Source organism: Rhinoderma darwinii, chromosome 11 (genome assembly GCF_050947455.1).
Source record: "Rhinoderma darwinii isolate aRhiDar2 chromosome 11, aRhiDar2.hap1, whole genome shotgun sequence".
NCBI classification, from domain to species: Eukaryota; Metazoa; Chordata; class Amphibia; order Anura; family Rhinodermatidae; genus Rhinoderma; species Rhinoderma darwinii.
In genome coordinates, this window is record NC_134697.1 from 28708610 (window position 1) to 28722977 (window position 14368).

Genomic DNA, 14368 nt, shown 5'->3' on the forward strand with positions numbered 1-14368 from the left:
ACAGACATATAGATAGATTAGATAGATAGATAGATAGATAGATAGATAGATAGATAGATAGATAGATAGATAGATAGATAGATAGATAGATAGATAGATAGATAGATAGATAGATAGATAGATACGAGGGTAAGTAAAAAATTATCTGCACTGGCTGTAGAATTTATTTGAATCAACTTTCAGAAAAGACAAATACATTATTTTTCGACACAATCTCCCTGCTTTGCAATACACTTTGTCCGTCTGTCAACAAGCTATCATATTCACACATTAAAAATAGTTTTAGGCTGATCTGTGAGCCACGAATGCACCGCTGTCTTCACCTCTTCATCAGACGTGAATCTTCGTCCTCGTAGCGCTTCTTTCAGGGGACCAAACAGGTGATAGTCTATCCAATAGAATCATTTCATGTGCACGATTAATGTTATCATCAGTCGTGGACGGGTGTCCAGCTCCTTCTTCATGGATGACACTTGTGTGACCTTCCTTGAACTTCTCTATCCATTCATACACACTTCTTCACGACAAAACACTCTCTCCATACTGGTCAGAAAGTCTTTGATGAATATCGGCACCAGACACAACCACAAAAATCGTGTCACTGCACGCTGCTCTTCTTATGTGTAAATCACAAGTTGGTCGGCCATTGTTTCTCGCACCGTAGTCACAAATAAACAGACGTAACACGATTAAGCCTGCACAGCAGTGACTGGGGAGGCAGCGACCTCGTACGGAAAGAGCTGATAAGACCTGGAAAGTGCTGAACATACACAGACCTGGGGTAGGGAGGAGGACAGTGACTCAATTGGATTCTAATGAATCATAAATTGCTATAAATGCTGCTTGAAGAATATTTTTTTTCCCCCAAATATAGATAAACCTCTAGAATTACCTATGTTCCAAGTAATCCCATCGCAGAAACAGATTGTTTTTCATGGAGATCGCCTTCCGTTTCATTGCACTGCCACCTACATGCCAGGCATCAGTGATATTTACTGGCTTCATGATGGTCAACGGGTGGAAAGTAATGAGGACCATGGGATCTTTGTGGAAGAAAGCGTAATACATGACTGCTGTTTGATAACACGGTAATAAGGATCATTCCTTCTATACATGCTCGATTTCTGTGGTGTTTTCTTTTTCTTATAGGATGATAGAGAATATTATGCATTAAAGCTGTTATTTAACTGTTTCCTGAGTTTATTTTAGAGTTGTGTTTAGCTTCAAAAATTTAAAGGCACCAATGGGTCCTTCATAATACCGGTGTAGTCTAATTAGGGTTAACTTTGCTTATGAAAAATATCCCATTTCCTACACCACCAATTTTCTTTCCAAACTCCATATAGAGATATATTGGAAATCAAGTAAGTTGGGCTAAGACAAATTATAGTAATTCCATTCAGTTGCACAGGAGCCAATAGAGGGAGGAGGTCAAAGGGTGTATAAAAAAAAGTTTCTTGCTTCTTTCGCCCCCTCCTATGCCCACACTCTTTATGGGTCTCATAAATTAAATACACATTGCCTCATCATAGTCATTCATCACAAAGTCTCTATGATTGTTGAGAGATAAGGGTTCATATTACAGACTCTTAGGCCCTTTCACATCGCGTTTGTGCTATCCGCCGGACGTATACGTTTTTAAACACTAATAAAAGTATTGAAACATATAGCTTGACTTACATAGACTACAATGGGCCAAACATAAACCAAAATAGCATCCATTTGGTCTATGTTTGTCACGGTTTACGTTGGGATACTGTTTTATGAAAGTACTGAACAGCATAGTCTGCTACGCTATTCTGTACTTCAAAAAAAGGTATACGTGACATAACATTTTTTTTTTAGCATTGATCTCAATGGACAACATATGCAAATATAATGCTATAGGTTTGCATCCATTTACATACAGTAAATCTATCAGTATTTTTGTTTTGTTTTTTTCCTATAAGTGTTCACTTTAAAAAAACTAACGTATGTTTTTTTAGGTAAAAAACGGACAGAAACGTATACCGACGTATGAGTATACGCTAAATGTACATGCTATAAAAACTAGACGTAAACAGAAAATGGTAGGCTGCGTTCACATCTGCGTCAGGCTCCGTTCCGACGTTCCGTCTGAGCTTTCCGTTGGAACTGAGCCCTGATTGACACAAACGGAAACCATAGGTTTCCGTTTCCATCACCATTGATTTCAACGGTGATGGATCCGGTGCAAATGGTTTCCGTTTGTCTCCGTTGTGCAAGGGTTCCGTCGTTTTGACGGAATGAATAGCATAGTCGACTACGGTATTCCATCAAAATGACGGAACCCTTGCACAACGGAAACAAATGGAAACCATTTGCACCGAATCTGTCCAATGGTGATGGAAACGGAAACCTATGGTTTCCGTTTGTGTCAGTCAGGGTTTCGTTCCGACAGAAAGCTCAGACAGAACGTCGGAACGGAGCCCTAATGCAGATGTGAACGCAGCCGTACATGTTTGTATATGTTTTCAATGGTCCACGTTTTTATAAAAAAAAGCATACGCTTGGCGGATAGCAAAAACTCTATGTGAATGGGGCCTTAGGCATCAAAGAGGCCAGAATACCTCAGTAATATGCCATGTGATGCAACATGCACAATTTTTTCTCTGTCAGCTCTATAAGGAATCTATGGTAAATAAAAAAACATCAGTGTGCCTCCATATAAACCCAAAGGCACACAGAGATACAATATGTGCGAATAACACGCTATGGGCTCTGTATTACCACACTGATCTGTAATACTGTTGTGTGCATGAAAATATGGATAATGGATTCCCACTTTATGTTTAAAGGCATATTCCCATAGAGTAGTAAAGGTGCAAAAAGGCGACACACCGTAAACACCATGTCAAACACGCATGTAAATACTCCGTTTTCAATCACTCTGCTTGAGTGTGGTTTCAACAAAATCGTCTTCGCTACAGTGCCTCTGTGATAATATTCTACAGCGCAAACACATGGTCAATGGCTTAAAACCCCTGATCCTGCAATCGAAAAGGGGCAGGTCGGGTGATTTCACCATACACATCACCCAATGAGCGGTATGGATGTCCCAGTTACAGTGGAAAACTGCAAAGTAAAAAAGGAAATATAAATATAAAGAGTGACTGTCCCGCAGAGGTGTTTTATTACTTCTTGGGCAACATTATATGTAAATAAATAAATAAATGAATATACAAAAATTAGTAAAAGAAAAAATGTATCACTAACCCAAAACCGAATCCATAGTCTAGTTATCCCCGACAAATTACATGTCAAACCGACCGAAACAAAACAGGGAACCTATTTTAGTACTTTATTTTACTGTGAATTTGTAAAATTAAAAATTATAGTAATATAAATTGAAAAAATTATTATTTTTTTAAACTTTTTTAAAAATGTATCCCTATTAAAACAAAAAAGAAAACCTATATTACTATAAATATGATATGATGAAACAGACCTATGCGTCACAAAAAAAAAACAATGCAAAAACTATTCTTGTAGCCCAAAGAAAGAAAAAAATGTGGGTCTTTTATTGCTGTGGATCATTGTCAAACCACTTGTCGAAAAATATAACCAGGACAGCGCTAGCCAATATGGGGTTAGCATTGTTTCACTTTTGTTGTAATGGTGTGCCAAAAAGTAAAGAAAACTATCCAGGCCTAAATACACCTTTCCCAAGAATGTGTTTGTGCAGTTGATACATTTAAGTTCCGTTCTTTCCGTACATTTTTATCCCATTGTTTCCAGTTTATGTAGCAAAACAATGAAGATAAATTTTTGTAAAATCAACATAAACCCTGTCAGCAGTTTCTTTACAAGATTTAGTTATTTCAGGTTTTGTTTCTTTTCCTGTGAGTGAGATTTTGTTATTAAAACATTTGATTTTCTCCCCGCCCAACCATAGAAACACAATGGGCAAGGACTCTACAGGATGCATTTATTATAAAATGACTTGTAGCGTTGATATGTTACATTACTGAAAGTGTTCTCACCTGAACCGTTTATATATGGATAATATCTGCAAAACAATGTTGATGTTTTTTTTTGTAAATTAGGGTCATACAATGAGATGAGAGGGCCCCTTAGCAAAGATTAATATGGGGCTCCTTTTTGGTGCTGGTTAACATTGGCACATCGCTAACCACCTGGGATAGGAGGACTTGGTGCTAGTTTGCCCTTCTCGTTCCCATGATCCCTGGGTTAATTCCCTACCTCCTTGCTTGTAGGTCCTGTAGAAGGGGGTTCACAAGTTCTCACCACCAATTAAATAAGGGGTGCAGAAAACCTTGTCTGGCCCCCTCTCTCCAGGGCCCTATAGAAGCTGCATGGTCTGCCTCTATGGTACATACAACCTTTTTTTGTAAATAAATTGCATTGTAAGTACTGAACATTACATTGCAGTGATCCTGATCTTCAGCCTGTATTATACCACATATTACAATTACGCTACTGAAAACAGTTGACAAGATTGTTGACAGACACTCCCCTAACAGTTTAGCTGAGCTTCTATCATACAATGACACTTTTAGTTTTTCCAACATCAAAATACTGTATAGTGCTTGATGTAAGGCTGTCGCAAATTACAAAAGCAAGCTCTGAGCATACTCTGAGCAAGCCAGAAAGGCTGGGAGATTTCTGCTCTGAAGCCTGAAAATGCTGCCCTGGAATATAGGCTGCAACTCGGGATCAATGCAAGATAAATAATGCAATGAATTTACAAAGATACTCAACTTTATATGTAGATTAATTCTTAATGTTAACTGTAAATTAGTGTGCAAAGGTGACTTTACAATTAGACTGTATTCAGTTGATGTTGTAGGTTACATAGTTTGTTTATAAAGTAAATCAGGAGCAAAAAAAATAAAAAGTTAATAAAGGGGTCCTTTGTGCTCTTGGCCAGAGTGGAGAGTGGTAACAATGAGCAAGTTTTGTTCTGTAGGACCAGCCATGGTCTTCATTACACAGACAGCCCATTAATTTGAATGGACACTGTGTAATGCTTAATTTTCCCTGTGGTGGCGCTGCAGGGAAATTGAGCATTTACTGACCGGATTCCCCACAATTAACAGCTGATTGCTGGCGGTGTCAGCAGGGGGACACTTTGTGATCAGCTGATTTATTGTCAAGAGACCCTTCAAACAAGTAGGGATTGTCCAAAGGAAACAACACCTTTAAAGGGAATGTATCTCACCAGAAAATTACCTATTGTTTAAATCAAGTTTTTATGTTAAATACATTTTTTTAAGAATTTTGTCTTTTTAAAAAAAAATTCTGTTATTATCTATTTAAAAAATCCTAAAACCTTGTCGTTTTCATCCTGGCCAATAAGTCTCATAAGAGACTGACACTCCCTCTGTAGAGATCTCTTCTCAGCAGTCAGCCCATTATCATCACAGGCAGGATAACGCAGGATCACACTATTGGCAATAGGTGGTGGACACAGCTCCCCTCCTCTCCATCCCTGCACAATGACTTCTGCACAGGTCACAGAGCATGCCTCGAAAATTCTCCAATAAAAGTCAATAGGCCAGCTCCAGACACTTTATTTTGTGTTTTCATGCATTTTAAGGATGGCCAATCACAAATCGCAGACAGTAAATCATCATATAACAGCCCGTTACAATCTATAGAGTTGAACCCATTAGATATAAATAACATAGACTATTGGATGAAGAAGCAAGTCTATCCAACAGTTGCGGCCAGGACAACCCAAAAGAGTAGTGAGTTGTCTGGTCATCATTATAAACCATTGGAGTTTTGTCAGAGCTATCAACAAGTTTTATTGTCTAGTCACTGCATAAAAGTGCACCATCTATGAGTAGTGGGGTGAAAAAAATCTAGGGGGGCACTCTTCCCTGATTGCACCCGGCTACATTTTGTCAGATTTACTATCCATCCCTGAACTTTGTCCACTTATAATTTGGGCACAGGGGTGGTGTCATTGTATCTGACGCCCTAGGCAGCAAAAACAACAAAAAAATACCAATCATGCTGCTGCCCAATGTTGTTCAGAAGTGACATGATTATCTCCACTAATAAGTTCTCATTTACATGACAGAGAATCCTATTTTAAGGTATATGTGGTTTATATAAACCCATTGGTGTTTTACGTGTATTACGGTGTATTTGGTGTCTTGGATGTGCGTCTTATGGTCGGGCTATGTGCAGCTCTTGCAGTGTAAAAATATGCAGCAATATTCTTTTAATAGAGCAATATAGAGAACTGCACGACTCGGGTTGGGAGAGAAAAACAGAAGGGCATACGGATAAAAAGTTTAGGTTTGTGTAGGATGCGGACTATATTTACAGAAATGTTGCATGGTCCTAACATGTTCTATATATTCTCATACACCCACCCAAAATGATTTATCGAGTTATAGGACAAAGAACAATGCAATAAAATCCAGCAATAACCTACAAAGCCATCCAATAAAACTTCCAGTTAGTATGTTGGGAGTCATTGTTTGGTTTAGATGTTGTGCACACATGAGACGTACATCTGCATGGCCCAAGTGTAGAAGAACTCCATCTATACATGATATAAATAAACTTAATGTTATCAGCAGAAGAGAAAAATTGGGATTTTTTTCGGCACTTCCCACAAACCACGAGAGTTTAAAACAAAATAATTTATTTGATGTATTATCTAAAAGAAAATGCTCGAAGAATTGGCTAAATTCAATGCTGGTTATGGAAGCCTGGATGGATCAAACAAGATTCTGTCACCCGGTCACTCTGTCACCTGGTACAACAGCTTGTCCTATTCAGTCCCATTGGAGCTGCAGTCCCAGGCTCAGCCAACCATACAGACGAGTCACTGTGCCTGTGTAAACAATGTAGGGGACCCGACACTCCCAGGAGCACTAAGGATCCTTAATTGCGTTGATTGGCGAGGTTGGACGCCCACCAATCTAACATTGATGGCCTATCCTCGTAGTACCCTTTTCTCTATTATTGTTTGTTTTGCTGGATGATTGGGATAGGATTTGATAGGATTATGATACAAAATAATGAATATTATCTGTGTAAAATAGTACTAACTATTCATTATTTTCTTATTCTACAATATATAGTGATCCCACCACAAGAAATTATAGTACAATGCTAATTTTTCAGAAACCTCAGTCACTTGTGGCAGAAAAAATATCTGCCCTATATGTTGCAGATTTGTCTAAGATTTTCCCTGCGGAGCATCCCCAACCCTGGCTAAAGGGACACATCAAATGGCATGGAACCTGAAACTTGTGACTCATGAATCTTAATATTGATTGTAGAGCAGTAATACTTAGACCTCAGCTTCTCAATCTTTTCCTACTTAGGCCTCTCCAGCCAGAACATGGTGATACCTGGGCCTCACTATTGGTTGTCATCCATGCCAAAATTGTAAAAAATGACCTCAATTTTTCTTGAAATTTGTCTTCTGAACCCAGTCATCATTAAAATAAGCACAGAAAGAGTCAGTTATATCGTTAAACCAGTGATGCTTGGTATGGGTATTGGTAAATTGTACGTTAGTACAACATATGATTTGGGTGGCGCAACCAAAGGTAACAGACAGGCCACCATCCAATGTAATGTTGACCCAGATTGTTATCATACTTCATTTAGATACCTATCTCTTCTTGGGATACATTTTAGAGTTCGACCTGTGTCTTTTTTTTCTTTTTGTATGGCCTACGTAATGCCCATATATAATTTCTAGTCAGAAATTTGTCGATGAACTCCGTATTTTTGTCTTCTCTTCTTAAAGAAAGATTAAACTTTTATTTATTTTTTACATGAATTGGAATTGGAATTGCTTCATGTAAATATCTTCTGTTTTAAGAAGACTTTGCTGTGCTTTTCCTTCCTAAAATGTTAACTGCCTATATTATGTTAAATCTGCTTTTTGTGGCAGAAGAAATATTGTTTAATGCTGTATAAACACATTTTTCTGCTAATGAAATCTTCTTTTCTTACACCTTCCCGGGTTCCCTTACATTAGCTTTGGCAAAGAGTGGAGTGCGGATACTTAAGAGGCTGTTTCAGGTTACATTAAACATTTAGCATTTACTACCAAATGCCAACAAAAACTATATTCCTTACATTTGGTACTGGTTAGGGAGTGTTTTGTCTTTTTGCTCTGCAAAGATAAATTATACTTCACTGTAACAGTATTTAGTCTATTCTAGCATGTTTATAGGTATATTTGAAACGCTTAAAGTAAATTTTCCACGATTTTAAACTTCTAGGGCCAACAATCCGTCGTGATTAATCTCTTAAGATATCTTCATAGTGGTCAGAGCTCTGTTTTTCTAATAGAGCTGCAAATCCCCTGCATAGCTATAAACTTGAATGATAAAATTTTAGCTGCTTGCAACTGCTACTAGTGGGAGTCTGGGAGCTTAACCCCTAAATGACCATCAATACGCCTTTTTACGGCGATCATTAAGGAGACATGCTACAGCGCATGTTCTCAGGCTTCCTAATCTATTGATCGCCGCGATCAGGAGTGAACGTCAAAGGCTGTCCCCCTTCGATCGGGTCACCCAGGTGGAAGGAACCTAGAACAGACCCCAGGACTGTCCTAGCAAGAGCCTGTGTCCTAAAGACACAGATCATAATGTATTAGCACATATTAGTATGCTATTACAGTATAAGTTTAATTAAACAATTAAAATTATTGTCCCTTAACGTGTTAATGTTGTATTAACAAACTTTATTAAGAAATAAAAATAATGTACGCAAAAAGAAAAAAAATTACAAAAAACTTGATTATTTAGTATAAAACAAATAACCTAAACTCATTAGGTATCCATGTGACCACAATAATATGTACAATTAATTTAACAGGTTATTCAATGTGAAATTCAAACGGTACAAAAAATTATATCATCTATCTGTACCTCCAAACAATGCCAAAAAAAAAACAATCACTCTCATATAAAACAGGAGCTTATACAGCCACATCAATGAAAAAATGAAAAAGTTATGGCTGGTGAAATGCAAAAATAAAAAATGTAGCAGGTCATTAAGGCCCACACAGGCCTGTCAGTAAGTGGTTAATATATACTGTTTTGTTTTTGCATTCAATGAATAGACAGTATGGTCTGAAACTTTTTTTTAGTGTTGGTTGCAGGCTGCCAAAATGTTATTGTTCGCTTTATGTCAACACAGGAGATTTGGAGCTATGTATCAAAAAAACAGAGCTCTGACCACTATAAAAATATATTAACAAAATAATCAGCACTGAATTTTGGATATGTTTTGATTTAAAAACGAAAATGTTAGATGGACAATATGGTTGTCAGTGACAACTAAGCAAAAGGCAGGAATTGTTTAATAACTGGTTGTGCCGTTTCAATCACTATGTACAGTTATCAGAGTCAAGTTAAAGATGGCTACATCCGTATACCTCATTGTATAATTTAGTTAGAGCAGCGGACTCCTCACTGTATTATTGATCCCGGGTTTTACAAGATTGTGATCCACATACACCATGGGATATTAGCTCAAAAATACATACAAAATATAATATCCCTCGAAGATCTTTTCTGACATTTTCCATTGTGCACCATACAAATGTTCATGTGTATTGTAAAAAGAAATATGATTATTCAGGTACATTTTTAGCAACAAATGGGTTAGGGGTTTACGTGTGGTGCTATCCCAGAAAATAAATCCCCAATTTATAGTTTATCAAAGTACAGGGATACTAGACTTATGGACCTCAGTTACAAAAGGAGACGGGTATACTGTAAAAATCAATGGGGTTGTCCACCTTTCGGACAAAATATACAACCTCAGTGTGTATACTCATATTCATTTCTTTTTAAATACCTCCACTAACGTACTAGAATTAGGCTAGTGATGGCCACACATTATATATTGCCCTATAGTAGAACCCCTATACCGCCCACACAGTGAGGGCATTTTGCAGGGGTTCCTTCTTTAAGGGTCTTCTATAGAGTAAGGGAGTTAAAGAGATAAAGTTTTAACTGGTATGCTGCCATGCAACTCCCATAATGCCAATAACAATGTCCCTATAATGACAGTAATAGTAACTTTTATTATTACCCACACAGGGCATATCAAAATCCAAATTTATGGACTCTAGTGGCAAGTGTTCCAAAGTCAGGTTCAGATGGGATGTCTGCTGCTAAATCTTTTAAATCAAATGGTTAGGCTTCTTTATTTGGGACAAAACAACATATAACTGATGTAACAGATATAACATGCCATGTCACATGATTAAAGTCATTTTCCTGTGGGATGCCCCTTTCTGCTCCAAATTATGAAATCCTGTCTGCATCTATCAAATGACATCACTTTCTGTCTTAGTAACCATTAATTCTAGTCTCCCAATGGACCTTACTGGCATAGTCACACACAATAATTCAATATGGGGCCTGGGAAAGAACAAGGCAGGGAAGCTCCACCCATGAACAGAACATAGCAGAGAAGCTCCACCCATGAACAAAGCCGGCAAAAAGGCTCCACCCATGAAGAGAACAGAACAGGGAGGCTACACCTATAAATCTAGAAACCGTTATGGAAGATCGCTCTCAGTCCTGGACTAAGTTGGGAGAAAACATGCTTGATAGGTAGAAATAAAAGGTGATAATGTGCAAAGAGCGAGTAGTAGTAATTTTTGTGTAGGGGAATAAGATTTTAAATGACTAATTTGTCTCTGCTACATCTGTGTATTTTAGTAAATATCTATAACAGATCGTATATTCAACACAAATTTTATGAAATAAAACCCGTTGCAGAGGGTGAAAGTTCCCTCCGCCCGTCATGTAAATGATTATGCATGATCATGAACTCAGCAGCTTATTCCTCCACAACTGAAAAAGAAAATAAAAAAGAATAAAATGAGATTTGTTTCATTAATCCTTAGCGCAGACACTCCCAGCAGATTTGTGCTATTTTCTAACTCCGCGGCAGAAACAGAATGAAGCTTTTCTCATTTTATTTTTGATTAACAGGAAATTGTTTTTTTAGAAAAATAGAGATTGATAATATATCCCCTCAAATTCATGTTGGCTTCAGGGTGAGATAGACAAAGCTGCAATTTGTGGTCGGGTGGGAAATTGACTACTCCTCAGCCGTCCTATTTCCATTCTACATCATCTCGGAATGTAATGTACTACCACAGGATTAACTTATTGGGGTCCAGTCTTGTCACCGCCTAGTGAAAAGCTATGCAACTTTTTGGTCTACTCTTTTTCAATTCTTCACCATTTTCAAGATCTCTGCTTGGTTTTAGTGAATGGAAACATTCTTATTTACATAGTAGTAACTATCAATGCAATGCGGTCCTCGCAGTTGAGGAGGACCTAACTACATCAATAGGGTCAGTTCTCCACTGCATCGGAATCAGCTCCAAAAGAACGGCCCAAATTGCGCCCCATTGATTTCAATAGGAGGTAGAGGATTTTGAGGCATATTTTTTCTGCCTGCAAAAAGCCTCTGTGTGAACTAGGGCTTAAAGAAGCCTCAAAAGTGACTTGCAGGAGAAAGTGATGAAGGGGAATGAAGAGCACTTAAGCCCTGTGAGACACCGTAAATTTTTGTTTTTTCATGTTTGTTTCACTATCGTTGCATTCCAAGAGCCATGTTTTTCTGTCGATGAAGCATGGCGAGGGCTCGTTTTTTATGGGGTGAGCTGTAGTTTTTATTGGTACCATTTTGGTTTGCATACAACTTTTTCATCATATTCGTATAAAATTTTAATATTACCAATCCTTTAGTGGACAAAAAACAAAACATAAAAAAAAATGATAAATGTGAGCTTGTGTGTCAGTCCATACTTGCTTGAATTTTAGGGCACGTTCAGACGTGGCAGAGTTTTCCTGCTGCAAATGTTGGTGCAGATTTGGGGCAATTACGCAACGAGTCTGCACCAACATTTGCATATTTGACAGGTAATTCAGACGTTGCAGATATCACAGCGGACTTGCCACAGATTTCAGTTTTTGCATTGCAAAGGCTGAAATCCACAGTGAAATTCCACTTCTTCTCCGCAACAGCCAGTGTATGCTGCGGAGGGAAAATTCTGCACCGCGGCCTATCGTCCGCAGCGGAGTTTTCCACAACGTCTGAACTAACTTGCCTAAAAATGTATTGAAAAAAAATGTAAAAAACGGCCGCTGGAGAATTCCACTGTGGACTGTCGGCAGCGGAATTCCACAGCAATTCCGCCACGTGTGAATGTGCCCTTATTCTCCTGGTCGTTTCTTCCAGTGCCTCCTCCTTAGGATCTCCCTCTAGACGCTGCGCTATGAATAAGAGCTCTGGGATAATCTCAGTTTTGTCTTTTAATTACTTTATTGCTTAAATTCTATTTTCTGAAAATGGGAAAAGTTTTTTTTTTTAACTTACCGTATTTTTCGGACTATAAGACGCAGTTTTTAGCAAGATTTAATCTTGCTAAAAAGTCCCTGCGTCTTATAGTCCGCAGTCAAGGGCCCCCTGACCGCTTCATTACTTAACCCCTTCCCGACCCATGATGTTCATGGATCAGGGGGGGGGGGGGTTATGTATGGAGCGGGCTCACGCGCTGAGCCCGCTCCATACACTGCAGGTCTCAGCAGCTGACATTCTGCTCTAATGGCGAGGAACAGCAATTTCGCTATTCGTGGAGGTTTAAGGGGGTTGTGCCATAAAACACATGTATCCCCTATCCACAGGATAGATGAGTGATCACTGGGAGTCGCGATAAGGAGAACGGGGTCCGAAACTCAACCAGAGCGCTACATGACAAGCTTTGACTTCTGCGTTCTGTGTCCGGTAGCTTCGTAGAGATGAATGGGATTCTTCTGCGCATCCGCGAGCAGCTATGTATTGATCTCTATGGAGCTGCGGAACAAATAAGCCGGACACAGAACCCGGAAGTACAGACCTCTCATGTAGCGCTGTGGGTGAAAAAAAACTTCTCTCAGATTTTTAACAAATAATTTTTTTCCTATTTTCTGTTGTCTAAAACCTGGGTCCGTCTTATGGTCAGGTGCATCTTATAGTCCGAAAAATATGGTAGTTATTTATTTCCTAACATTTGAAAAAATTGTATTAACATTTTTTTACTTTTTTTGGACAGTGTCACAGCCATAGTAACATGCCCCTTGCCAATTACATGCCCCATTGACAGTTCCGGCGAGTTATTTAAATATCGGGCGCCAAAAATAACAGCAACGATATCTAAATAACGGTGGAAGATAGGAAAAAATTTCAAGTGCCCAGAGTTTGTACATCTCTCCCCATTACATGCTGCACTCAGCCGCACATGTATGGGCAGGTGAAAGGTTCTCTTTAAGTATTGAACCCTTCCAAGTTTTGTTACAGGACCCCATAGTTACTTCCACACCTGTGGGTCGTTTTATTCAAGACCCCATGTGTCTACAGTACTCTCTTGTTTACCCAGTCTTTTTTAAGGGTTCATGCACAGTGGCATGGAGCTGGTATAGAATTGCACAATCTCCATCAGACTCTACAGAGATATTCTTTCCTTGAAGCATACGTTGTCCGACAGAGTCGGGGTTAAATTATAAAAACTGCTCCGCCAGCGGCCTGGTTCCTCTGCTGTGTGGCCGCCTGTGTCTCCATTCTTCCTCTCCTTCAGCTCACGGCCACATTTGTCGTAGGCATCCTGATACAAGTCCGCACCTTGAAAACCTTCTATTTGGTTGTATCCAGCTACCCACTACCCGTCTGTGTCCGGTTACCTGCTATCAGTGGCTGTGTCCGGTTACCTGCTACCAGCCTGTGTTCGGTTACCTGCTATTAATGGCTTTGTCCGGTTACCTGCTACCAGCCTGTGTCCGGTTAACTGCTATCAGTGGCTGTGTCCGGTTACCTGCTATCAGTGGCTGTGTCCGGTTACCTGCTACCAGTCTGTGTCCGGTTACCTGCTATCAGTGGCTGTGTCCGGTTACCTGCTATCAGTGGCTGTGTCCGGTTACCTGCTACCAGTCTGTGTCCGGTTACCTGTTATCAGTGGCCGTGTCCAGTTACCTGCTACCAGCCTGTTTCTGGTTACCTGTAACCAGCCTGTGTCCAGTTACCTGCTATCAGTGGCTGTGTCTGGTTACCTGCTACCAGCCTGTGTCCCGGTTACCTGCTCTCAGTGGTTGTGTCCGGTTACCTGCTACCAGTCTGTGTCCGGTTACCTGCTATCAGTGGCTGTGTCTGGTTACCTGCTACCATCCTGTGTCCGTTTACCTGCTATCAGTGGCTGTGTCTGGTTACCTGCTACCAACCTGTGTCCGGTTACCTGCTATCAGTGGCTGTCTGGTTACCTGCTACCAGCCTGTGTCCGGTTACCTGCTATCAGTGGCTGTGTCCGGTTACCTGCTACCAGTCTGTGTCCGGTTACCTGCTA

The 14368-nt window shown here is 39.5% G+C and overlaps 1 protein-coding gene across 1 annotated transcript in view; it reads left to right on the top strand.

Moving 5' to 3' along the window:
- Positions 1-14368, top strand: part of ADGRA1 (adhesion G protein-coupled receptor A1) — a 534808-nt gene that overhangs the window by 134771 nt on the left and 385669 nt on the right. Inside the window, exon 7 of the mRNA XM_075843229.1 lies at positions 875-1088. Within this exon, the coding sequence (XP_075699344.1) occupies positions 875-1088 (214 nt within the window). The remainder of the gene's footprint in view (positions 1-874; positions 1089-14368) is intronic.